The 26552-nt window shown below is 42.5% G+C and overlaps 3 protein-coding genes across 3 annotated transcripts in view; 1 reads left to right on the top strand and 2 right to left on the bottom strand.

The window, feature by feature from the left end:
* Nucleotides 1–3345: 3345 nt before the first annotated feature.
* sowahca (sosondowah ankyrin repeat domain family Ca) lies at nucleotides 3346–7345 on the bottom strand (the record flags this gene model as incomplete). The annotated part of the gene is made up of 4 exons (XM_080037780.1): nucleotides 3346–3804; nucleotides 4622–5011; nucleotides 6050–6462; nucleotides 6964–7345. 4 exons carry the CDS (start codon nucleotides 7343–7345, stop codon nucleotides 3346–3348), a joined length of 1644 nt encoding a protein of 547 aa, XP_079893906.1.
* Nucleotides 7346–8498: 1153 nt separating this feature from the next.
* On the top strand, nucleotides 8499–17249 carry septin10 (septin 10). The gene is made up of 10 exons (XM_080037723.1): nucleotides 8499–8647; nucleotides 9820–9934; nucleotides 10308–10503; nucleotides 10646–10832; nucleotides 12893–13054; nucleotides 13711–13807; nucleotides 14370–14538; nucleotides 14638–14770; nucleotides 15482–15660; nucleotides 15786–17249. Exons 1-10 carry the CDS (start codon nucleotides 8618–8620, stop codon nucleotides 15799–15801), a joined length of 1284 nt encoding a protein of 427 aa, XP_079893849.1. The 5' UTR covers nucleotides 8499–8617; the 3' UTR covers nucleotides 15802–17249.
* A 6039-nt stretch (nucleotides 17250–23288) lies between these two features.
* The window catches only part of LOC307258346 (E3 ubiquitin-protein ligase SH3RF3-like), a gene marked incomplete at its 3' end in the record, with an annotated part of 92282 nt that continues 89018 nt past the window's right edge, over nucleotides 23289–26552 (bottom strand). Inside the window, exons 9-10 of the mRNA XM_080037858.1 lie at nucleotides 24403–24779; nucleotides 23289–23457 (exon numbers count right to left, since the gene is read on the bottom strand). Coding sequence (XP_079893984.1) covers nucleotides 23289–23457; nucleotides 24403–24779 — 546 coding nt within the window. The remainder of the gene's footprint in view (nucleotides 23458–24402; nucleotides 24780–26552) is intronic.

The following is a 26552-nucleotide window of genomic DNA, read 5'->3' as shown; positions in this document are numbered from 1 at the left end:
ATAAAATAAACGAACGCCGGTATCTGCAAGCAAGTCTTTTTTTATGATTCATTAAGATGACTTAAAAAAGAAGCTGTTTTCACTTTGACTTTTCTGTCCATTTGAAAGAAAAGAAAGAAAAAAAGAGAGTAAAATAGCCACACTGAATTTACTTTGATTCATGGTTGTGAACCAATAAAACACGTAAACCTCTAATGGGCAGGCAGGGGGTTACTCTTTATAGGCACTGTATGTCACTAGACAACAGAACATCCGGCTGACAGTGCACATTTGTTAGCAGCTTGATGGCTATCTGGCACACTGTTAGTCACTAGGTTCAGCTTTGTAGGAACGTCATCCTCGCTGTGGTAACTGTCCAGGGGAGAGAGAGAGAGAGAGAGAGAGAGAGAGAGAGAGAGAGAGAGAGAGAGAGAGAGAGAGAGAGAGAGAGAGAGAGAGAGTGACAGACCTAGATGGGGATAAATTGGACACGGATTAGTCCGGCAGCAAGAGGGCCCCGGGCAGAAAAGTTGGCACAGTTTCCCTGAAAAGATGGCAGAGGAATTTACATAATAGGCATCGCTCCCTTCACTTTGTATGTAGGTCAGTATAGCTGCAGCACTAGTAGTCACACACAGTCCCTCTACTCCGTCCCCATCAGCAGTCATCTAACAAACAGGCTGCCTGGGGCAACAAGACTCTGTGATCTACTGGCACAGAAAAGAAAACAGAAAAAAAAACCCTCATCCCCTCAGTGACCTCTATAAATCTCTGGTTTGACTCCAAGTTGAGGCATTAACCGAGATCAGAGAAACATCTAAAGAGTGTGGAGAGACTGACTGTGGAGCATTTACATTTACATATACAGAAGCAAAACATCTGTGACTGTAATGACTGTAATCCTGCTTTCATGTGGTCCATTTGTTCCGGTCGACGTGAAGCGGAGGAGCGACCTAGACAGACAGAGGGAGCTGGAGGGACATCAGGGGCCACGAGACGGTTTGTCTGAAAAGGAACTGTGGTTATTCATCCAGCCCCAGGCACTGACTTATAGCCTACACACAGTGACTGCAAATGAACCATATATCCCCTCTATACTAGTTTATAAATATGATTTAATTTACTCAATGTTTTACAGTTTTCTTCTTATCCCCAATGACAACAGGTGCAGAATGAGGACAGGCTTTTTTTTAGACATGTTTCGGATATATCGGATTCAGTTTTTAAAAGGGCAGCATGTGGACAGGAAGCTGTGGATGTTCTGTAAACGCTGGACCAAAGCTGGCACTGTGGGGTCAACAGATCATCAATTATTCAGCCCCACCAGACACAGACAATCACTTGGTGTCAGCAGCCCTGGTGAACTAAATATCCAACTCTGACCATCGTGCGTTGGTTCAACCCTTGATACTGCTTCTACATATTCTCTGTATTAGTCTGGATGGCCGTGACAGCACAGTTTATGAGCATATGGCGTGACTGACCACTGACTTTGGTCAAAATGGAAAAGCCTCATTGCCTTATAGTTCACGTTCAAGAATGAGACACTATTACGACGACAGTGGCTCAGTAACAGTGTATTCACACAACACATGATAACTTCACAGTATTTCACAAAAAAAGACAGAAACAAATGATTAACAGACAGTGAAAATTAACAAAGCACCGCGCCACCCTTTTACAATTCGCCTAATCGTGTATCTGAAAATGTACATTTGTATGAAACATTTCTAACATCAAGAGAGAGTCAAAAAATACAATTAGATGAAGCCCTATGATTTGAGTTAAAAAATGCTACAAGACACTGAGGGAACATTCATGAAATCTAGGATGCGTGTCATTGATGCAATAATCAGATTTTAAGCGAGGTTCACATATTTGGGTAAAACAGTCAAAAAGTCAATACGCTCATTAGCTAAACATACATTATATCCTGGTCTAGACTCTTTTACTATCCACTGATGATGCAGACATGATTAATGATCGTGTACATGCAAAGTTAGACCAATACAAGTGTCCTATGAAGGAAATGTATTTAATGTAAAAATCTGTTAAGGTCGATTGCATATTTGCTGTAGAACTAGTCGGTCCCATGGGGTTGGTCTGTGGGAAGACCTTTACCAGAATAACTCAAAATGTCTCGCCAAATTGGATTTTGACCTGTAATAATTGAAGATTTGCACGAGCTTCTTAAACTTAAAAGACAAAAATTAGTTACATAACAGTAGAAGCAAAAACTCACACTAACAAATATCAGTTATCTCCGTGCTAACACCCTCTGAAACAGTCTTGTTGTATAACTGACTAGCTTCTTTATAAAGCTATTTAGATCTTACTAAAGCCATGGCAGCCTTGAGATCTCCTCGCACATACTTTAATTTGTACAAGGACTTTTATATATCTATTCGGTGCATTATACAATTAACAGTGTAACAATTTGATCAGCCTCTGATATCGTGTATACAAAATCAACTTATGCGTATGACATGGGAGCTGTAACAGCTGCCCTGGTTTTAGTTTGAGAAGATTCCTCCCATAATCGAAAAATTATTTTCAAAGTGACAAGTGCAAACATGACACGGTTATTTAGACATACAAGAATACTGTGGTTACACAAGTTTGAATACTAAACTCTGCTACCTCAAAATAAAAATAAAAAAAGATTTAAGATGAAAAAGATTCATTCACATAACGGTAGTGTTCTAAAAAAAAAGATCGACAGCATCCAATCCAAAAAGTAGGTTGAAATATAGAAACATTTGTTTTATGAATATATTACTTAACTCTGCAAACAACAAAACTTGTGTGTAAGTGCGTGGAATCAAACCAAAGCATAATCCTTTAAATCCCCCTCTCCACTGTGATTCAAAAACAAAATGAAAACGTGACACAATCATGCCTGTTGCTATGGCATTTGTGTGAACATTGTACTAGTGAAAAACAAAAAATAGGGTGATGTTTTCTACCAGCTCTTAAACATATGTGAAACTTAACACTTGTGTAAAACTCACCTAGCAGACGTTCAATTTTAACTCAATTAGTTGTTGCGGTAAATAAAATGCTACTTGAACAGCCCTCGAGAGATCAACATAAGTCAAAAAAATAAAAATAAAATAAAAAAATAAGTTAAATAAGTTTAGACAAAACACACATTTGTGGTTCATCCATTTAAAATCCTTAAAATAATCATTCTGAAAAATCAGCTTAGTTGACATATATTAGAATGTGTATTATTACTTTTTGCTCTTAAAAAAATGACCTGACCTGTCAGCTTATAAAAGGTGAGTAAACCTTAATTCTGTAAACTGTAACTGTGTTAGACGTGGTTCCTATCTCTGTAAATCGCTGGTTCGAGGAGTAGTGCCTTCATCCAAACAGGTTGGAGAGTGGCCGTGGTCTGAGAGGGCTGGAGGGCAGGTCCTCTCCTCTCCCCACTTCCCCCGTGTCCCTGAAGGAGGCGCTGTGGATGATCTGGGCTCTGTGGCGCCCTCGATGCAGCCGGGCATTCAGTCTGCTCAGGGAAGACTTCCTCTGCATGCCCGCCTTGGTCCTACCCTGCCCTGCGTCTTCTGCTGCCTCTGTGGGCATGTTTAGGAGCTTTCGTGGGTTCAAATGTTCCTGGAGAAACTTCCAGCCCCTACCCCTGCTGGCACGGCTTCTGCTCTGAGTGTTTTGGTTGTCTGACTCCGCTCCGGGCGATGTCACCACTCCTTCCTCCTGCAGGTTTGCGGCCAGTGGAGGGGGCAGGTACTGGATGGCCCGCCTCCCGCTGTAGTCGCGAGCCTCGGGGTCCGCCTCCCAGTCCGACAGTAACACGCGCACCGCCTGTCCAAATCACAGCACGGGGGGGGGAAAATGCTTTAACATTTAAGACATATTTGAATTGAAACTGAATTTAAAAGCAATAGTCGTAACCTATGGGCTGGGTACTTAGCCTGGTGCTACCAGACCATCGTACTTCATTTCATTTGTACAGAAGGTCTGGAAGTGCTGTAATTGGCAAACGTTCACTCATGGAGGCGGGTGTCTGTTAAAGTTTTAAACTATTGGATCTGCCCAGTGCCACTCTGGATTAGCCAACCAATCGCATAACGTTTGGTCGTCACGTGTGTCATGAGCCGGCTTCTGGCAACTGAAACTGGAGCGCGACTTCGACGTCATCGTTCTCAGCCACTCGCTCTGTTCGCTGATTGGACCGGCTGTCGAATCTCCGGCAAAACTGGGAAATGGGCTGTACACCCAGACTGACTACTGAAGGGAAAATAAAATTTGGCCGGAAGTAGGCGGGCGGGCGGAGCCAGGCTACTGGGTACTGGCAAGGACTTCACAATATGATACGCACCACAACAATACATGGACCACAATATATCAGGATCACATTGCGATTCGATGCACATTGAGATATATTGCTATATTCCACATAGTTCACTGAACTACTGAACATATGGATTTTATAAGATATTGTGTTGTATTCAATTAGGGTGATTGTGATTAGCCTGTTATGCTAACTCTGTCTTATTTCCATTGTATTCTCAGTTGATCAATGAGCACCCTGTTTGTTCTCCACATACACTGATCTACTACTTCATTGAGCAGGTGCGACACAAGAGACCACTCCATCCACCATCCCCGTGCAACCCACCTGTGTGTGCCCATGCAAAGCTGCCAGGTGTAGCGGTGTGTATCCGGCGCTCGACCTCACATTCACATTCACAGGGACAGAGTTCTCCTTGGCAAAGGCCAGCAGCTGGGAGAGCAGCTCTGCTTTGCCCTGCTTGGCTGCCCAGTGGAGGCAGGTGAAGCCGGTCACAAAGTCCCTCTTAGCCACCAGGCTGGGTTCCACAGCCAGCAGGGACTGGAGGCTTTCCCACAGGCCCTCTGAAGCACACAGCATCCACTCATGTTCCACAGGGTCCAGGGTCACTGAGGCACAGTCCTCGTCTGTGCCCGAGGACAGGATGGATGTAGAGTCTCCGTCACTCCGAACTGAGTCCCTGATACGTGGACCGCGGCTGATCAGGGACCGCCGAACCTGCAAAAAGGGACAAAGGTGAGAACATAAAGGGGGGAAGGTATAAATGTTTTAGTGTAACACCGTTTAATACAATACGTTTAACACTTGATGGTGATATAAAGCCTGCTATGGTGATTCTACATAGGATTTCTGCAGCCCAGAAAATAACAACACTTACAAGAATACTATGTCATTCATTTGTGAACGGCTTTATAGAAGTAGGCCACTAAGCAACAAATGCGATCGAATAAAATATCTTCAAACTGAATTAAAAAGTTGTATTTGACAGTAACAAATGAGTTTTGAGTTGTTTTTCTTTTTTTTTGCACTGTTCATGCTTTATTGACATATATGAAATGGGGCAGAGGGGAGTGACATGCAGAAATGCCCGGGCCAGACTCAAACCCGCGTCCACTGCGAGGACTGAGCCTCATAGGGGGCTCTAACCACTACACCACGAGCTCCCCTGAAATCATCATTTCTGTCGATGTGATCCTGTGATGCTGAGGATTATCATCCAAGGTCATAGATCATCCCGCCTCAAGAGTTAAAGCAACTAGATTACATCACTGTGTCAAATCCCTTTGTGTTATATAAGACAGCATACTGTTGCTGTGGAGTCACGCTTCATGAATATTACATTTCCTAGCCACACCCCGCACCGTGTACAGCTGGCTCTGTGCCAAGCAACAAGTTACACAGTTGCAATTAAATGCAGGGGAACCTGCTTCATTTCATCAATGGGCAACTGTCTGCCATTCAGGTTTTAGTGTACACCCAATGGTGACAAACCAGCTGTGACATCCCTGCTTTAGGAGTGACCTATAATGTATGACGTGGTTCAAAGTTTGAAATAATTGAAAAGCCGCGTGTCAGCATAACAAAATCAATTCATTTTAGTGTTTGGAGCCCGTGTTGTGTAAACATACTCTCTGAAATGCTTAAGATGGGTTTAAATGCTCTGCACTGTAAAGTGGTCGTACTAATAAAATAAAGACTTGTGAAAAACATCTACACAGCTTTTTATCATGCTATAGATACAGCAAAGCATCTTACCTGAGGAGAGCTACTCATCATCAGCTCTATGAAGTTCCTGCGACTTCCCTTGGGTGTGTTGATGTATGCGATGCTGTCCAGCCCTTCCAAGGCGCTGTCTTCAGAGAGGCAGCTGATCAGCATGGCCCTCTGGGAGCCTCTGGACACCCTGCGTGCCCCTCTCAGCTGCTGCTGGCTGTGGGACCCTCCGACCCCAACACAGTGAGCCTGCTCCAGCCCTGGTATACCGATCACTGGGGCTGACTCACGCCTCCTCCTCTCCCTCAGCTTCACCTCCCCTCCTCCAACACAGCTAGGGTTACCTGTGCTGTTGGGCCTAGCATTAAGGGAGGGGGCAGCTGCAGGTCGATCATTGTCATTGGAGGATTGTGTATCATTGTCCAGGCTGGCAGCTGATGATGGGCTGGAGGCTCCTGTGGAAGCATTCACATGTTGTTGTTTTTGGTTTGTCATCCAACGTTGACACTATCTATCTAAAACAACCTTTATATTGTAATCCCCATATATTGGCACACGTTTAGTATTGTTATCCTCTCTGTGTCATTGTTATCCTGAATTATTGTAAACATATTGTTGTGATTTTGGGCAATAAATAGGTAAAAATTAAAAGGTAGCCTATCGATCATTTGACCTTTACCTCTTCAGTATAGTAGGTATTGGCCTTCAAAAACAATGGCCAAACAAAGGCATTTGTTACTGTTGTGGCTTTTCAGAGGGCCAATGCCAAACAAATCATTCCATGCAAATAGTGCTAGAGAGCATAATAAATAGACATCGTTACTGATTGCACGGAGGTGCTTACAGGTTACATAATTTGCATGTAGCATATGCAAAACATTTAAACAGATACATCTTGAATACAAATGCCACACAATCAAACAGCATAAAACCTACACCTACTATGCCTCACTCACCTGTTTCTTCTTCGGGGTCTGTGTTACCGTTGACATGGTTGTCGTCCTCCGTCTCGTGGAAATGAACCATGATGTTATTACCGTTGCACTCCGCGTGATCGTGGCCGCCTGTGTCCGCACGCATCACCGCGTCCGCGCTGCAGCCTCCTTCACTGTTATTTAAACACACGAATTTCACGCCGTTTTCCACCTGCACGAAACCCACGCCGTCCACGATGCGTTTCAGCAGCAGCTCGCGATCCACCACCGCCCCTTCCCCAGTTTGGTCATCGTCCTTCCCCCAAACTGATAGGAAATGATCAATCAGCTCCATCTGTTGGACCCTCCCTCCTCTATCCATCAGGAACTCCTGCACGGCTTGCTCCGTGCACCGGGACGCCATAGTCCTACTGCACGCGCCCAAACTGAGCGGCAGAGAAGAGAGGGCCGAATAAAGTTACACGAGCGCGTATAAAATTGACTCCATGTTGACGTTACTGTCATTCATTGAGGTCGGATGATGACAGCATCTTCTTCTCCCCCTGACCTGGCCTCTTTTTCTTCTCCTCCTCCTTCTGCACAGGGAGTGACGAGCTCTGGCAGATAGGGGTCGCACGTTCACTGGAGCATCCATGCAAAAAAAAGACCCAGCTTGGCAAATACCGTGCTGCGTTCCCGTGCTCCTCGTAAACTCGGGTTCCGATTGCGAGTGAAACTGTCAATGTAGTAGCCTAAAATCAGTGTTATGTTTGGAGGATAACGTTTTAATATAAGTGCCAATGGCGTGAGAAATATGGACCTAATATAGGCCTAAGGGTTACAAATAAGTTAAAAAAAATATATATAGGCTACTTCGGACCTGCACTAGATGAGAAGGTAATTTAGATCTGAAACTAAAACCTGTTCATTTTAGATGGCATGCAATAGCCTACATCTTGTTGGTCATTGGTCAACACCACACAAGCGGGGAAAATGCACCAAATTGAATGACAATAACATTTAATATGTACACAAACTCACAAAGTGAAAAAGTAGGCTACCCCGGAGAAGAAATAGGCTATATTTTGAATACAGATTGCGAAGAAATTCGCCTTGTGAAATATCTATTTTCCCCTAAAATCTGAGCGAAAGACGCGTTTTTTTATTTTATTCTATTTTCTTGTAGTTATTTTTAAATTATCTAAGGGCAATATGGTTTTAATGTAAAATCAGGAACAAACAGCATAAAAAGAGAAGCTGGTGGATGTAGATGTAATCCGCTTTACACTTTTTCTGACAGTCCGCCACATGCCATGGAAGCGACTGGGAAAATTAAATTGGGCTGTACCATTACACAAAGTAGGGGGGACGACGAGTGTATTACTACATTTAATTACAATTGGTTGGCTGCACATTGTTGAAAATGAAGCATATAACTTCATAGAAACTATTGGATGTTTGATTAACGGTGACACTTCACCTAAGTATAGTATTTTGGCTTCAAATCAGATTTACAAACTGTAGATTTCACCTCATTCCTATATTCTTTTGAGTAGACTAGCCTGTCCAGTTGTCGATGGTAGGCACAGTGAGGCGGTGCCGAACAGACTACTAAAAAAAATAAGAAGTCGCTCTTTAGTCAGTTTTGTCGTTTTATTTCTAATCCTATCTGGAATATAAACTTCTGGCTGAAACTATGGCTTCTTCGGATGTTGCTCGGCAGCCGGTTGGTATTTTCTTTGTTTGTGGTGGACAAATGTCATTGTTCTTGACAGCTGAGCAGGGAGTGTCCGGGGCTATCGTTAAGTTAGCCACTGTTAGCTGACTAACTATTTGTGTCAAGTTACTGAAATCACGGCAGTTCAAACGTTACTCACAGACAATGAAGAACACAAAAACACATTTAACACTGACGACAGGTTACATAACATCAAACTGGACTTTTTACCTAAATGTTTAACTTTTCTGAGTGCATTCCATCCTGACTACTACATCTTTCACTACTACATACCACGGAGGGCGCTAGCTGGCTAACCCTACTAGCCAGTAGCTAGTAACTGGCAAAAGTTTGTCAAAGTAGTTGTGTGCTTCACGGTTAAACACACCTTTTCTACAGGTAGACTAGTACAAATATGTTGACGTCGTCTTTTAATATCCAGTACATCATTTAGGTTACGCTGGCTGCGTCGTTTAATATGCGACAACATTAAATCTCTAAGTTTTTGAATGAAATTTGGCTTCCACGTAGACAACATTGTTTACAATCGAAATGATTTAGTTTTTCCTTAGCGTCAGCAGATTGTACCAGGCTACTATAACTAGGTCAGTGTTAGTTAAGTCCTTTGCTTAGCTCACTAGTGATTCTCCGGATTTCTGTTTACGAGTTCAGACGAGGGCAGGTCAGAGGAGGGGACAGGCGCGATCAGTCTGAGAAAGAAGTTTAGCCTACATGTGTGTGTCTGCCCCTCTGTCTGAGATACAGACTTACACAAACGTTTTAGACCTTTTTTATGCAAGTCGCAAAAGCTGTTTCAATTCAATCAAATTCAGACCTGCATGCAAAAAAATGGTAGTGTATTGTAATATTTGAAGTGCCTGCACCATTTTACATGTGAATTATTCCATTGATTTGTTAACATAGAGAGAAGAGCGCTATATAAATAAAAATTATTATTATTATTATTATTATTATTATTATTATTATTATTATTATTATTATAATCAAGTGCATTATTGTCTGATTTCCTTTCTATTATAATGGTGCATCATTTTCTACCACACAATCTAAATATATGAAGGTAAGGTGTTGTGTCTGGCAGGTGAACACATTTTAGTTTATTAAGGTTGATATTTCAGTTTTGCTGCAGAAGTGACTGTCTGTGTGATTTCTCCCTCCAGGACAATGGAATGCGGCCCCTGAACTTGGCAGGCCATGTGGGCTTTGACAGCCTCCCGGATCAACTCGTCAACAAGTCCATCTGCCAGGGCTTCTGCTTCAATATTCTCTGCATCGGTACTTAGTTCATCATATATGCAACTTGTTTTACATGAGCATCTTCATCCACTTCCACTGCAGTTGTCATGAGGTCATGTGTGGTTTGATTCAATGAGTAATATAGAAATATTACTCATTACGCAGTGCAGGTTGTTGAGTCAAAAACCTGCAACACCTGCTCCAACTCAACTGGGACTTGGAGCTTGGTGTTGAGTCGTCCCTCCCCTAACAAATTACGCTAAAGGAATGTTGCAATCTAAAGCAGTTTTTTTTCCTTCAACGCCTACACACACACACACACAACTAAACTTGACCTCAACTTGGAAGTTCAAATTCCCCTATCTACCTAATGTGTGTCCCATATTTTATTTTTTATTTTTTTTATCTCCAGGTGAAACCGGTATCGGCAAGTCCACCCTGATGGACACTCTGTTCAACACCAACTTTGAGAACTTTGAGTCGTCCCACTTTGAGCCTGAGGTGAAGCTGCGGGCTCAAACCTACGACCTGCAGGAGAGTAACGTCAGACTGCGTCTCACCGTGGTCAACACCGTGGGCTTTGGAGACCAGATGAACAAACAGGAGAGGTAGGAGGAGGAGAAGTGTGTCAAATAGTCTGTTATTGGCTGCGATTAAGAGTCTCGAAGTGTTAAGATCAGTTATCCTTATTTTAAGTTTGCTGCCATGTACCACAGAACTTATCAGCCCACTTTTATGTTTATCCCGCAGCTATCAGCCGGTGGTGGACTACATCGACAAGCAGTTTGAGAGTTATCTGCAGGAGGAGCTAAAAATCAAGCGCTCCCTACACAACTATCACGACTCACGAGTCCACGCCTGCCTTTACTTCATCTCCCCCTCAGGTCACTCACTCAAATCCCTGGACCTGGTCACTATGAAGAAACTAGACAGCAAGGTAAGACAAGGATCCATGTCTGCTGACCAATTTGAGCTTGAGATGCTTGGAGAGTGAGGATATGTTGCCAGGACCTCTCTACTTTAAAGGGCTGGTTGAGGGTTACGATTGTTTGAGTGGCTTGGTATAAGTGTTGGGTTTAGGTATTTATTGTGATGGATAAGGGTAAAGGGCTAGGGAATGCCTTCTGTTAGGTGTGTGTGTGTATTGAAGGGTCAGACTGATGTATGGGTTTGTCAGTATATCAAGAGGAGGGGGGGTCTTTGAGCTACTGTGTAACTGTCGGAATGAGGAATTGCATAAGGAATTCTGAGTAATTACAACAACAATGTCAGGGGCATCTACACTACGTAAACCTTCGTTGATCACCCATGTATTTTATTCCTTCTGTACTTCCAGGTTTTTTCTAAGCAGTATAATTAAACAACTGAAGCATTTCGTTGGCGCTTCTTCAGATTTTTCTGAGCTCTTGTGCCAGCTTCGGAGGAGGGGGGGGGGGAGAAACACCAGTTTGTAGAGGCTGCACTACTGAGCAATACAGAGAGAGTAATGTGTAGCTGATACTGATAGGCTCAATCAACTTTGTGTCAACTCATTTGGGCGATGGCTTGAATGTAACTGACCTTCATTTATATGAAAGAGTTAAACAGTGCAGCTTTAAATAACATAGGAGAGTAGGAAAAACTGAATGGACACTGAAGAATCAAAGGGAAATCTTACAGTCTGATGTGCATGTGATAGCCTACGTATGTACGGTATTCAAGACTATGCCAGGGTTGTTTCTGGACTTTCCTCTTTGTGTTTGGCTCTGAGAGGTTTACCCATCCCACCGGCTCTAACCCCCTCCCTTCATTCTTGAAGTGGTCAGAAACTTTCCCATGCTCTGTGTGTGTGTGTGTGTGTGTGTGTGTGTGTGTGTGTGTGTGTGTGTGTTGTGTGTGTGTGTGTGGGGCGCCACTTTGTTGTTTTTGTGTGTTTGTGTGATTTCGCTGCTCTGGAGTGTCAGTAACCCCGGATTTGCGTGTGAATAGAGGAGAAAAAGCAGTGGAATGCTGTAATCACCTCACACACACACACACACACACACACACACACACACACTTGAGTTATCCTTTTGTGTCACTGTACAGATACACACAGAAAAGAGCTATTTATTGAATGTGCAGCACCAACGGAGACACAGTCCCTCACTCAGGCAGCTGTTGGATTCGATCTCCGAGCATTGTTTTGTTTTCCCTACTGGGAGCAGTGTGTATTCTGTGTGTGTAGGGGTGTGTGTGGTCTTTGGCCCAGAAGCTTTTCTAGTGACAACAACTCATTCCACCCACACACAGACACATCTTTGGTACGACAAAATGACAGACAGGCAGGGCTGGAATGTGGGACCACTTGGACAGCAGAGTTGGCTGCTGGGCCTGAAATAACATCAGGGAAGCTGGTTTACATGAAACTTATCTAAAGCATCTTAGATAAAGTAATGACTGAGAACAAATGCTGTTGGAAAAGTTATCATGTGTTTGTACTGTCTGCTACTAGTGAATAATTTTTTGAATGTGTCATATTGGCTTGTTTTTTCACTTACTACATTTCTGTGGCGTCCGTTATTTATTTAGTCTTAACACACTTTTTTTTAAATACAAAACTGTAATCAAATGAATTGCCACCACAACACCGTGGCCACAGGAAAGGCAGATGAGACCTTGGTATTATGTATCTTTTTTGGTAATGTTGAAATCAGTGACTATGATTTATCATCAACAAATCTGCTCTAAGCTACAATAAGATCCAAGTTTTCTTCCAAATGTAGATCACATATGAAACATTATTATCTTGGTGATTTCTTCAGTGGTATTAGATTAATGTCAAAGGAGTTTGAGGTTTGATATGATATGACCCTTAATTATGAATTCATTTTATGCATACTGATCTCATTAAAAGCGCATTTTTTTTCTTCTCTTCGAGTACAGATAATAGTATATTTTTTATATGTGTAATATTGAGAAAGAAGAATCTTGATTTTTGTGCACGTGTATGAACATGCGTGTCCCATGTGGCTGTAGGTGAACATCATCCCAGTGATCGCCAAAGCCGACACCATCAGCAAGAGTGAGCTGCACAAGTTCAAGATCAAGATCATGAGTGAGCTGGTCAGCAACGGAGTCCAGATCTACCAGTTCCCCCTGGACGATGAGACCGTAGCCAAGGTCAACACTACAATGAATGTAAGAAAACAATGCATGTACACACACACACACACACACACACACACACACAACACACTGTTGCACACAAACACTGTTACACCACCTTGCTAAAAAAAAAAGCAAGTTTATAATGGTCAATACACAACATGAAGTGGGGTTGAATTTCAGTTTCCAGGAAGTTACAGACAATTTCGGACACAGCTGTTACTTTAGATTAAGCAAACTTTTAATATTTTCACTGGGATCTGTGAGCAAGGTTTGGCAAAATGTTACATTAAAAATGTTTTAACCGTAAGACTTTACAATGTTACATATTTACTGTTGAGATATTATGTATTTTAAGTCCAATATCTCACCTTTACTGATTTCTGTGCTTCGTTTTATGTGGATTTTTCACTTCTGTCAGCGCAGTCTGACAGACCTTCAGTTTATATTTCCCTAGGTCTGCAGTTGTTTGATCTCTGAAACTGAACTCACATTTCTTTGTAGCGTCAGCAAGATTTTAAAAGTATAACAAAAATACATTGTCTGAGGTTAACAGCTGTGAGTCAATAAGCATATACAATTTCTTTTACTTAACTATGTAATGTGTTTGGCCTCAAACGGGTCCAGCCACACTTATCTTTGCTGGCAGTATATGTTAATACGTGTAATGAGATCAGATGTTTCTGTAGGGCCTTTTGCCGTTTGCTGTGGTCGGCAGCACAGAGGAAGTCAGCGTGGGCAATAAGATGGTGAAGGCTCGTCAGTATCCCTGGGGTGTAGTACAAGGTAAGATGGAATACTGTTTGTTCATGTGCTTTCCTCCACAACTGTGCTTCTGTTGCAAAAGAGTTTCCTGTGAATGGTAACATCACGTTGGTTGCAATTAAACTTTTTAAATGCAAAGTTTTTTTTTACAAGAATTGTCACGTATAAGTCAGTACTAAATCCTAACCCTAAAGTGAAGAAATGTCATTAGTGTGGAGTTTATTATCTTAATGCTTTCCTTGCCTGGTCTCAAAACTTTGAGATGACATGTCTAAACACTTAAAGTTGGGCTCAGCGATTCTAGTGAACGCTTGTTGTCAAAATCAGTGAATATCTCCTCTAGATCCACTACCTGTCCGTTGGAGGGCCCACCGTAGCAAGCAACATGCCCGTTTACAGAGCCTAGGCTGTGTATTAAAACCAGGTTATTTTTTTCAGCCGCTGCACACAGTACGAAACAGGTAGCGCATCGTGTGGAGATATTCACTGATTATGACTGAAAGTGATTTTGACAAGATGCATCCTGTGCTTGATATTTAACTTCAGCTGGGTGTCTAATGTTTTTATTTTCTTATTTTGTCAGTGGAGAACGAGAATCACTGTGACTTTGTAAAGCTGAGGGAGATGCTGATCTGTGTCAACATGGAGGACCTGAGAGAGCAGACGCACTCTCGCCACTACGAGCTGTACAGACGCTGCAAACTGGAGGAGATGGGCTTCAAAGACACAGGCCCAGAGTGCAAGCCTGTCAGGTGAACTGCCCACTCTTAAATACACACTTGAACACAGCCAAAAATGTACCACAGAAGACTTATATTTATTTATGTGTGTGTGTGTGTGTGTGCGCGCAGCTTGCAGCAGACGTACGAAGCCAAGCGCCAGGAGTTCCTGGTGGAGCTGCAGAAGAGGGAGGACGAGATGAGGCAGATGTTTGTGCAGAGGGTCAAGGAGAAGGAGGGTGAGCTGAAGGAAGCTGAGAGAGAGGTACACACACACACACACACACACACACACACACTCTTCTTTAGCAGCATTTTCTGTGTTTAAAAAAAAAGCAACTGTGCGCATTTCACTCCTAAGGGGAGGAAAGTTTGCTGACTTTACAACAATTCACCAAGTGATCATGGAAAAATGCTTGTTGTCAAAATCACTTTTTTTCAAAGTCAGTGAATGTCTCCTCGCGTTCCACTATCTCTCCGTACTGTGTGTGCTGAAAACATTCTAGTGTTAATATTTAAACCTAGGCTATGCAAACAGGCATGTTGCTAGCTATGGGGGTCCCCTTTTGTTAACACACACACACTTTGTTTACATACCAGTTTACAGAGCCTAGGCTGTTTATTAACGGCAGATTTTTTTTTTAGTGCACACACAGTACAGACAGGTTGCGATTTGTGAGGAAACATTCACTGATTTTAACCAAATCTTGGTTTGTCAACAATCGTTCTTCAGAATCACTGACTCCACCTTCAAAGCAAGAACAGTTTATGAGGATGATGCTAACATTGTCGATCACTGACTTCATTTATTCACTGGTGATTTATTTGTGTGAGAGAGTAAAACCTTGTAGTATTTTGAGTTGCTACATAGACAAGGCAGATCTCTAATGTTCTTGTTTCTCCTAGATAATGCTAGTACCACAAACGGAGGCATCTCTGTAACTCTGTTGGTTTGTGTGTGTGTGTGTTATCTCAGCTGCAAGGTCGCTTTGAGCAGCTGAAGCGGCTCCACGCAGACGAGAAAGGCTCTCTGGAGGACAAGAAGAGACTCCTTGACGAGGACCTGAGCTCCTTCAGCAAGAGACGAGCCGCCGCACAGCTGCTGCAGGCCCAGAGCCTCACTGCTAATGGCAAGAAAGACAAGGACCGCAAGAAGTAAGGGGCTCCTCTCAACACACTAATACAGACATTACTATCAGCTTTTCAGATGTGGTGTTATATGGAAATAGTTGCAGAATTTGATTCCCTGCTCCTTTTTTTTCTCTTCTCCTCTCTTCCAGTTCTGGCTTCATGTGAAGACCTGAAGAAAGTGCTCTCCACTTTGATATCAGTATAACCAGTGACACTCTTGCCCACTTCCCTATCCAGTCTCAAACACTAACACACTAAGGAGTGTGAGTTTGATAGTTTGACAAACGTTTAATGACTGTGGCCATGAATCCCCACACACACTTTCTTGAATGGTATTTTTAATCTTCTTTGTGGGATTTTATACATCTGTGTAATATTTTATATTTATCCTGTCGTTTTTTTATCAAACCTTTATATTCTATATACCTCCCTCCTTTTTTCCCCTTTTTTTACTCCTGCCCAGACTGTATTGATCGTCACTAGTTGTTGTCTAGTGATCAAATAACTTTGGTAGGTACGTACACATTACACGTGAAGGGACTTGTTCAGTTACATTGTATCTGTCTGCCATATCCTTAGTGTCAAGTAAGAACAAATCATAATGTTTTTTGTAACGCAGTCTCATGCCTATGCTAATGAGACAGTCAAACATCTGTAACTTGCTTCTAATTTATTATTAAGGCCTTTTCAGACATGCACCTGGTGAGATTTACATTTTGGCCTCAATTTCTTAAGAAACATTCAGCATTCCAATCTCTTTATCATGGTCATGTCTAAATGGGAGACGATACAGAATATGTCCTCCACAGAGAACTGTCAATGTGTCCAGTAGTTTTAACAGAATCCATGTGTGAAGAATGGCCATAAGCATGGTCACCATCCCAATTTTTTTTTAAACCTTTTTCAAACCTCTTTGATGCTTTAAACCTTTTATTATGAGCGCGCACCAGCACTACAAACAAATCCTGCCAGAGCCAAGCAATTTCTCCTGTTGACTTCTCTTATATCACAGTTTCCCACTTTTCTTGGAGAGGCAAGGCTGAGGTTTGGTTTCTGATCAGGTAGATGTTACAGCATGTGTTTTATATGAATATATCTTGTAGTACTTGCTCCCTTATTTTTCTTACTTCCATAAACGGTGAGAGAACAAATGGCATTATGTCACTATCTATTTTTGTGAGGGAGTACAGGAGGAGAGGGAGGATGCATTTGTGACTGTATTATTGATTTGAATCTTTACTCTCTTCTCTCTGGAGTCCAGATGTTGAGATGGGGTTTCACACCTCAAAGCATTTGACAGTAAAGAGTAAACCAGAGCACCCTGCTTCTGGTTCACAAACCAACATTAACTCACACACACACTGCCACTTTATATGTACACTCGTGCTTACCATGTGTTGGTGCCTTATCAGTGTGAAGCTCACATAGAAAATACACTATCTAGCCTCCTAACTTGTACATCCAGAGAAGCAACAATATGCCCAATGGAGTAACGCTTTGTCTAAGACACATTTGTATTACACTTGTATTTAAGGAACAAACAGTGTTATATGGGAGCTTTTATTTTAATTTTTTTCCTCCTTTCTAAATAAATATTTGTATTTTTGTCATGATACACTCTGCTTGTCTGCTTGTTTTAATCTCACAATATGGCGTAGAATCAATCATTCCCTGCTACTTTATCTTTATTTAAAAAAAAAGGCAATTCCAAAATAAATACTCGTGTGTGTATTATGTTATGAAGTGCATAAGTAAAGTTAATGATACCAGACTATAAATAAAATACAGTACTCTGTTCCATTTTTGATTTACTTAAGGTATAGTATGCTACTCGTGTAAATGTATTCAGTTACTTTTCACCAATTGTTTTTTAAACTGGAAATGCAGTGATGTAATATCCAGACTTTTAAATCTTTGAACTTTTATTGGTTTTGATCGGTTCTCCCCAAACACTTTTTCCCACAGTCACACGGAAAAGGTGGTCTGCAAAAACCCGTTTCCTCTGTTGGAATATGCAGAGGAGGAAAACCTATTACTCTATCATCAGTATGAGGCCGCATGCAACGGCAAGGACACATCTGGTCGGTCAGGGACGTGTGAACGTTATCATCACAGCGTCATGTTGTAAGATGTTCCATTTTGAACCCATTCCAATTAAAGGGATTCTTCTCTGCATTACACATTTACAAACTGGAATCTCATGACCGGACAAGAATCATGTCATTGCCGTTACGGTGTCACATAAATGTAATGCCAGCTGTAGAGCCATTCACATTTCTTAAGGTGGAAAGAGAAGGGTCACAAGTATGGGGGGCCATAAAGGACATATTTCATGTTTTACTTCACATATATACAAAAGTACATTTTTGTCCAGCGCACCTACATCCAAGTTTTGCTGGATGTACAAATACCTCTCTCTCTCAGCCTCCTTCAAGGGTTAGGAGACAGCAGGGAGCAGTAGCTTAATATCTTCCCTGCCCACCAATTGGCTTTATTTGAAGACACACACACACACACACACACACACACTCTCTCTCTCTCTCTCTCCAGGGGACTGCACTGTGCTGCCTGACAGAGGTCTCGTTTCCTGCAGTGTCTAAACCTCTGGCTATGTTGCCCTTTATGTGACTCAGGGCTGGCACACAGACAGGTGGACAGAGGAAAGCAGAGGAATGCTGATCGCTTCCCTGCAGGGGCGTATGGCACCACACTGGCAGGTTGAGAAAGAGGACACCCCAAGAAAGTGTGTGTGTGTGTGTGTGTGTGTGTAGGCTACTTTTCCCTTAAGCTACTCTCTGGGTGGTTCAGCCTCTGGGCGGCAAGTGATTTCTCCCAGTTTCCCTGCCTGTGTGCTGCCAAAATCCAAACTATCTAAATTAGCTGCCTGCCTGCCCCCTGCTCACCTGAAATATAACAAGTTGGTATTTGTGTGTTAAGTTTTTTCTGCGTGCGCTTACCGGCACGATAGCTATAATACCCCCTGCTCTCTCTCTCTCTCTCTTTCTCTCTCTCTCTCACACACACACACACACACACACACACACACACACACACACACACACACACACACACACACATGTACGTCCACACACATACCGCTGTCACCTTTTGCTAGTCACTCTAAATGCAAATGGGGGTGATCATTGGAGACAGGCCTGGCTGCTGGAGAGATGAGGTTGTCATTTAAGAGGAGGGCCTGGCGACACTCTGAAATGACCAATTACAAACCCCATGCCAGTGTTGGCTTGAGAACACGAGAGAGACGGGGGGGGGGAGAGAATGAGAATGGGGAGGGATGGAGATGGGTAAAGAGGTGATGGAGGACAGGAGAGGGGAAGATGGAGGGGGGCTTTAGTTCTAAACATCCTTTTTACCAGCATGTCTGCACTGACAGAAAAATACGGGAATACACTCTGTCAGACAATTGCATTTGGGAGTGTTGCTTACGAGGCCTTCTCAGCTCCTCACGAGCAACACATTTGTGAGTACAGATCATTCTAATTAGAGCAGGACATAATAGGTTTCTCAGGATGAATCCTCCAAAGGGCAACTGGGAAAATCCTAATGGGATGTGTTTGTTACTCATCAGACTACACGAGGTGTGTGTGTGTGTGTGTGTGTGTGTGTGTGTGTGTGTGTGTGTGTGTGTGTGTGTGTGTGTGTGTGTGTGTGTGTTGTGTTTCATTCACTCTCTGTCTCATCTCTATTATGAAGCAGCAGCAGGCAGATGCAAAAGAAAAAAAAGACACTGAAAATCTGTTTTAAAACAAAGGCATTTATTGCAAAAATTGCACCTGACATGAAAAAAAAACAATCAAAATCAGCCACCTCAGGTCATCAGTACAAGACGATGTATAATGATCACATGGTAGAGAGAGAGAGTGCTGGGCATGGCCAGCGCTGAGCATGACTTCAATGGCACAAAAGGCCTATAAATATTCTGCACAATATATCATTATATATATACTTTCTTTTTTTACTTTTTCTTTTTTTTTAACTGTTCCTCTCGCTGTACCGCCATATTCAACCCAACACAGTCCCAGAGAGGTTCACGCCTCACCGAACTTTTTCATAAAGTTTTTTATTTATGTAAAGAGCTACATCCCTTCGCGCGCACACACACAAACATAGTACACACAAACACACACACTCACTCACTCACTGATTCACTCACTCAAACACCCAAGTATCCATAGGAACAAATATGGCCAACATCTAATTTAAGATGGCAGGGTGAGGGCTCAGGCTTCCTGGAAGGACCAAAAAAAGAGAGTCCAATAAAAAAAGTAGATGTGCAACGCTTTGTTTTTATGTTGTGTTCGTATCCAATGGAAATTACAGCCGCCGCTGAAGGCCTGTGTGAATTTGTCAAGCCATCAGTCACCATGAGTTATCAAGTGGTATTTACATCCAGGAAGCTGAGACGAATAGACGAGCTCACAACAACACTTCAATAAAACACAAATACCATGGGAAAAATTTTCGGCTCAAGATATTTTGTGTAAAGTGAGCAACACCGTGCAGTGCTTTTTAATTTCGATGTTTCCACCATGTAGTAAACTTTCCTCCTCCTTCTCAAAGCATCAACCTCACCCAGGAGAATATAAGACCAATACCATTTAGAGATCCGTCCATGGTCTACACCAATGAGGACTTGTGCTTAAGTTTTAACTCAGTAGAAATTATAGTCCTCTGATCAGCGGACGTGCAATATAGACAAAGGGGGAAAACCTGGCTCGGAGTTTTGTGCAGAGCTGGTCTGGGGTCTGCTGGTTTTTGTCATTGGAGTCAGAGAGAAACAAGTAGCATGCTCATCGTACGGATAAGAAAGTAATGAAGAGATGAAAGACGGATTGGCCTGCCTGATGTAAATACTTTAGAGTGTGTGTTTGTGTGTGTTGTGTTGTTGGCATTTGTAGGCACTAGGGTTTTGACTGACAGCTTTTGAAGGCCAGATATTTTTTTGGATTGAAGCTTCCAATAATAACCAATATCTTCTGCCAAAATTAGTTTTGACCCTTTCCCATGGCACTTTTTACTGGGACAAACTGAAACACTCAACAAAAAAAAGCCGCCACAGACATGGTTGTCTACTACACTTGTATGAAACAGGATTGAAACGATTGAACAAATTGAACAATTCAAAAATCGAAACATGTAAAATAATCAAATCGACTGCTTTATATCCACAACTCTAACCGAGAAGCGATATTTGTCAGTCTATCCCCAGATGTTTGTGTTACAGCTTGTTGAACTGAGTTGCTGAAGAAAGAAAAATCTGAATTGCAGTGTTTTTGGTTTTAGCTGTTGCTCAAGATGCAGACGACTACCCATACTGCACTGTCAGAAGATGATTGCAGAGCATGCAGCTCTCTGTTATAACGTTGTTTGTGTGTGTGTGTGTGTACTCTTGGTAAAGTTAATTTCCCTCACTTCTTAGGGATCGGTGTCAACTCGAAAAAAAATTACAACTTTTTTTTTATAACTGAATGTTCCATTTTCACTTTGTAGTATTATTCTGAAAAGCATTGTATGGACGAAGTGGGTGAGAGGAAACAGATTTTTTTAGCCTGAAATTTTCTAAATGTTCATTATATTTTTCTTAAGTTTGTTTAGCCAATGACGCACTCTCAAAAAGACCCAATTCGACGTGTGTGCTTAGCCAATGAGTGAGCCTTAGCTCTGTGCACATGGCAAGTAGTTGTTTGTATTTAATTCTGGCTCATTTAAAAAAACAGCAGGTGAGGAAAAAAACATTCAGGTATTAACATCCTGCTGACACACACAACCTCCCACCCACCCACACCCACCCACCCACCCACCCACACACACACACACACACACACACACACACACACACACACACACACACACACACACACACACACACACACACACACACACACACACACACACACACACACACACACACACACACACACACACACAGTTGAGCAGGCCAAGCTCTGAGTTATGCTGTGCCTATATCTCCAGAAACAGGGAATAAAAGGTAGATGGTTGTGGCTGGATGTAAACTAGACAAGCCTGGATTGACACTCAGGGACGCCAGAGTTTCACAAAGCAAGACAGACTAAAACACTCACTGAAGCTGTACAAAAATACTTGTTAAAGGTTGTTAAGGTCAGAGGAAACAGTTGTTGTCAAAGGTTGGCAGTTGTTGTGTTATGAGAAACCTTGTGTCCCCTGCCCTTTTCTGACTTCCACTGTACATTCTTCCAGCCAGCAATCGGAATCCTCACACATTTGGTTTCACAATATTGCTGCCGTTGGACAAAAACCCTCAACGGTATCTGAAGACAAGGCTCAGGAAAAGGAGTTACTGTCCGAAATGTTGAGCATTTGTAACCATATTTTTTTCTTGGTTAGTTTAGGATTTCCTACGTTTTAGACTAAAAAGGCTGGATTGAGATTTTTTTTTATAATTGTGTCCCAAAAAGGCCTGCTTAAAGTAATGCACTCCTAAAAAACTGTATGACGCGTCAAGAAGCAACGGAAATCCCATTTGTCTAATAGTGTCAAATACTGTATGGCTGTGTATATACTGTATATTGGCAGGTTGTTTCATGTGCATTCTTTGTTTCTATAACCCCACACAGGAGATTAACACAAAATGTTTGCTCAACAGTTTTGGCGTTTAGTTTAGTTTCTTCCTACATTCAGCAAGCCAGTTAATTCATTTTTCAACCCAGCTGTTGGGTTTTATAAAGGACAAATAAAAATTTAAAAAATTGCTTGTATAAATGTTTGTCTGATATATAAATAGAAAAAATGATTAACCTAATTAATTTCTTTACCTTTTCTTTTGAAATTCCTGTGATGAATCATCACAGCTCGACTCGTTTGGGACAACACAAACATCTATTTCAACATATATTTATATATATAAAAAGAAAAAACATAATAATAATGCTACATGCATTGGTATTAACATAGATCGTTTTTTTAAGAAACACATGTGCTTGTTGTCACAAACTAAAACAGAGTGAGCCCCTCGCACCCTTCGCTCGTCACCTGGCGATAACATCTTCACTTCTCAAACAAAGGAAAGCACCCGAATTCAAGTTCTGAGGTCTCAGTGGAAAGCAGAGCTGACGCTTTCTGTGCTAGTGTTTGCTGGTGGGCGATGCCAAGGAGGAGAACTAGGAGGCAGGGCTTGCCCTTTTGTGCTCTTTGAGTCTCTTGTGTGCCTTCAGTAGTCAACTTCACAGCGGGTTCAGGACAATGAGAAAACAGCCCCGCTTCTTGAGTGGCTGGTCCAAGCCCGATGGGAGCGTTCTTATACGTGTGTGTGTGTGTGTGTGTGTGTGTGTGTGTGTGTGTGTGTGTGTGTGTGTGTGTGGTAAGATGGGCCAATATAAGTTTCTCAAGAGCTTTTAATAAGATTATTTTCATTTCTTATCCATTTATCTCAATTCCCAGAATTTCTTGCCTGTTTTTACCGGAAGAAAAATCCTCAATACTTTTTTGCATGGTTGTGCATCAATTACATTTTTTTAAACTACTTTTTTAAACCAATGTTGGCCCATCCTTGGTGTATGTACAGTATGTAGCTTGTGTGTTTGTGTGTGTTTTGCGACTCAGGAAACAGGACCAGTGTGTGTTTGGTTTTGTCCACTTTTTCTCTTTCCAGTTCAGAAGCTCTCTACGAAGCTGCTGGGGAACAGGCCGGTCTGTCCTGTCCTCTGCAGGGTGCCCTTGTACCAGCCGTCTTCCCTCTTCTTGTGGACAAACACCACGTCCCCTTCACGCAGCTCAATCTCAGCCTCGCTCTGCGGCGGATAGGGCACCACCACACGATACCTGCCCACACGCACAGACAGGGTTAGAACACTCACACACACACACACACACGCAACTGCTGGAATGATTTCATCAGTGTGGCTATCTGAGGAGAGTTATGACTTTAGATAAGGAGCTCTCCGTGCATTTTGAGTAAAAGGGTTATCGAGTAACCGAGTCGGTTTATGTTTATGTTCCGTCAACCTGCCTCACTCGCTTTGTTTAGTCTTTTCCTTTCTTCATATCTATGCAGTAGTAGGCTATGTCCTTTTTCATTGTTTTTCAACATTAATATGGGTCCAGTGTGACCAAACTAGAGAGTCCCAAAGAATGAAGAAAAACAACCTCACTCTTTTTCTCCACCTCTACCTTTATGAGTTTTCCAATACCCCTGTCAGATTTTTCTCCTCCGATGATGTCACTCACACACCCCTGAATCTTACTGGCAGTTAGATTTAAATTGGCAGTTAGATTCATGGCCAACCAGAACAGATTGGGCTTTTTGTAAAAAAGGGGATTAAAGAGACATACTCTAAAACGGAACGTTTCAGACAGAGGTGTAACATAGGAGATTCAGCAATAACACATAGGGAAATATAAAGGGTTTTTAGGACACTACACCATGAAAAAAATGTTTTAGTAGGTACCCAGATTATAATTCTGAACCTGAAAATGAGCATAATATGTTACCTTTAATATGTGTGTGTATGTTTTTTTTTCTTCCTGTGTCTGGTTTAAAAATAAAGTTGAAACATGGAAGAGGAAATGTGTGTGTGTGTGTGTGTGTGTGTGTGTGTGTGTGTGTGTGTGTGTGTGTGTGTGTGTGTGTGTGTGTGTGTGTGTGTGTGTGTGTGTGTGTGTGTGTGTTTGTGTGTGTGTGTGTGTTCATGCGTGTATGTCTGTGTGCGTGTGACGTGCGTGTATATCTGTCTGTGTGTGTGTGTGTGTGATCCCCACTGCCTCTACCTCTCTCTGGACAGTGGTTTGGGTTCGGGCCTGAGGACCATCAGAGCATTGGCGACGCGGGTTGCTGCCGGCGGCGGCGGTGACAGGGGGAAGTTGGTATCCAGCGAACCAGACTTCCTGTGCAGAGGCTCCAGCAGCCCGATGGCCCCCGATGCCATCTCACTCTCGATTGGACAGGAGCCGGCACGCCCCGCCATAACCAGGGGACAGGAGCCTGAGCGCGCATGGTGGTGGTGGTGAGGGTGGGGGTGGTGGTGAGGATGGTGGCCCGCTAACGAGGGCTCGTGGGTGGGTGGAGAGGAGGGAGGTGAGCGGGGTTTCTTCTTGGCCGCCGCCCCCGACAACAGCTTTAATAAACCTCCTGCTTTTCTCTCCTTCTGAGGATGGGAAAAAGACACAAACAAGAGATAAGGTAAGTGTTACTCTTACAGGAATATGCGTTTCATAAAGACCTATCTTGAAATGTGACAAGTTGTTTACTGAAAAGTGGTGTCTGTGTAAACAATACCGCTACAGAATAGTTTGTTTTTCTTCTCCCTATACGCAGAGCACAAATACTTGTTCCTCTACATTTGTCAACAAAACACATGTATAAAAGAAATAGAAAAAGCAATTTCTTGTTGACTCCATGTGACACATGGAACACAACTGCGGACCATTCTTTTCATGCCAAGGCACACAAGAGGAGGACTGAGACATTGACTGTCTTTTTCTATGCGGCTGCTTTGTTCAAAAGTTCTCATATTTGCATCCTTTTTGAGAGTTAAATAAAAAGATGTCCCTCACTTGGAAACGACATGCAGGCTATTTACAATGGGCATAACAAGTAGGCCTAGCTTGATCAGTACATCACAATCAGAAAAAAACAAACAGCTCGATTCTTCTCTCCTTTGTCCTTCGCTCATGACTCAGAAAGAGTGAAGGAACGGTGACGGGACTAATTATCACTGTGACAGCTCAGAGAGGAAAGGTTGAAGAGAATGTTCACAGTTTGAACGCCTGCCTCTGTCACGCTTTCAAATTTTAAACAGACGGGCCGTCAAGCAAAGCGGTTATTATAATCCAACAAGCCACGCAACCCAGGTGCATCTACTGCAGAACAAACTTTATTGATTACAGAGAGAGAGAGTGTTTTCTTAATGGCGCCTGTTAAGGGCTGCCTGCATTCATGCTTTGTCTATTCTTGCTTGATTATGGAAGCGCTGTACAACACTGACCATTCATTCCGCCTCCGTGTGATTCCACGCTCAGTCATGACAGCGTGGATCGATACTGAGCAATGCCTGAGCATAATTACAATTTCTTTTGTGGCTCCGTGAAGCTTCCACATTAGCTCTGTGTATGCTTCAGCCATCTGTTGTTTCCCCCTAAACGCGTGGGCTTCTGGATCCTACATTGTTTTTTTTTCTTTTTACACTTTTTTTTTTTTCATCGAACAGCGTCTTTGCCACGCTGTGATGGACGGTAATCAAGGCAACGATATGAGGCTGAAAAAAGTTGGAAAGCTAAAAAACTGAAAGGAAAACTCAGAATATGTGTACACCATTAAGTTAGCCTTTGTCAAACTCTTTAAATCAGGAGGAAGCAACAGCAGAGAGAGGAAGGTGGTTCTACAAATAGCACCAGAGAGAGGTGTGTGTGTGTGTGTATATATGCTGTATATGTTTTTGTGAGTGTGTGTGTGTGTGTGTGTGTGTGTGTGTGTGCATTGGGTGCAACAGTGTGACACGTTTTCCTGTCTTTTGTGTGTGAGAAATTACAAGCAAGTTGCTTTTGTAATGGTTTAATAACTGGAAACTCAGGATTAATGATTTTCTTTTCTCAGGTGCTGGTGGTTTTTGTTATCTCCTTTCTGTGTGTGTGTGTGTGTGTGTGTGTGTGTGTGTGTGTGTGTGTGTGTGAGCTCTCAGCGTTCACCACCTCAACTTGTAAAGACGTCGTGTTTCCTTTGTGCGGATCATAGTTGCTCACATTGTGGGTGAAAACCTTGTGACCTCACCTTGGCAGAAGACCTCTGCGCAGTCAAGCAGTCATTAGCGCTTAATGACTTCCCCTGGCGTTGCCCTCTGTGTGAGGAGGACATGTGTTTCCTTCACAGTAAAATTGGCAGTGTTGATCCAACACCTAAAGAGTCAATTTTAACTCTCTTC

The sequence above is a fragment of the Ammodytes marinus genome (assembly GCF_949987685.1).
Source record: "Ammodytes marinus genome assembly, chromosome: 12".
NCBI classification, from domain to species: Eukaryota; Metazoa; Chordata; class Actinopteri; order Uranoscopiformes; family Ammodytidae; genus Ammodytes; species Ammodytes marinus.
Note: the sequence above shows the minus strand (reverse complement) of the source record. Positions and strands in the feature narration are given on the sequence as shown.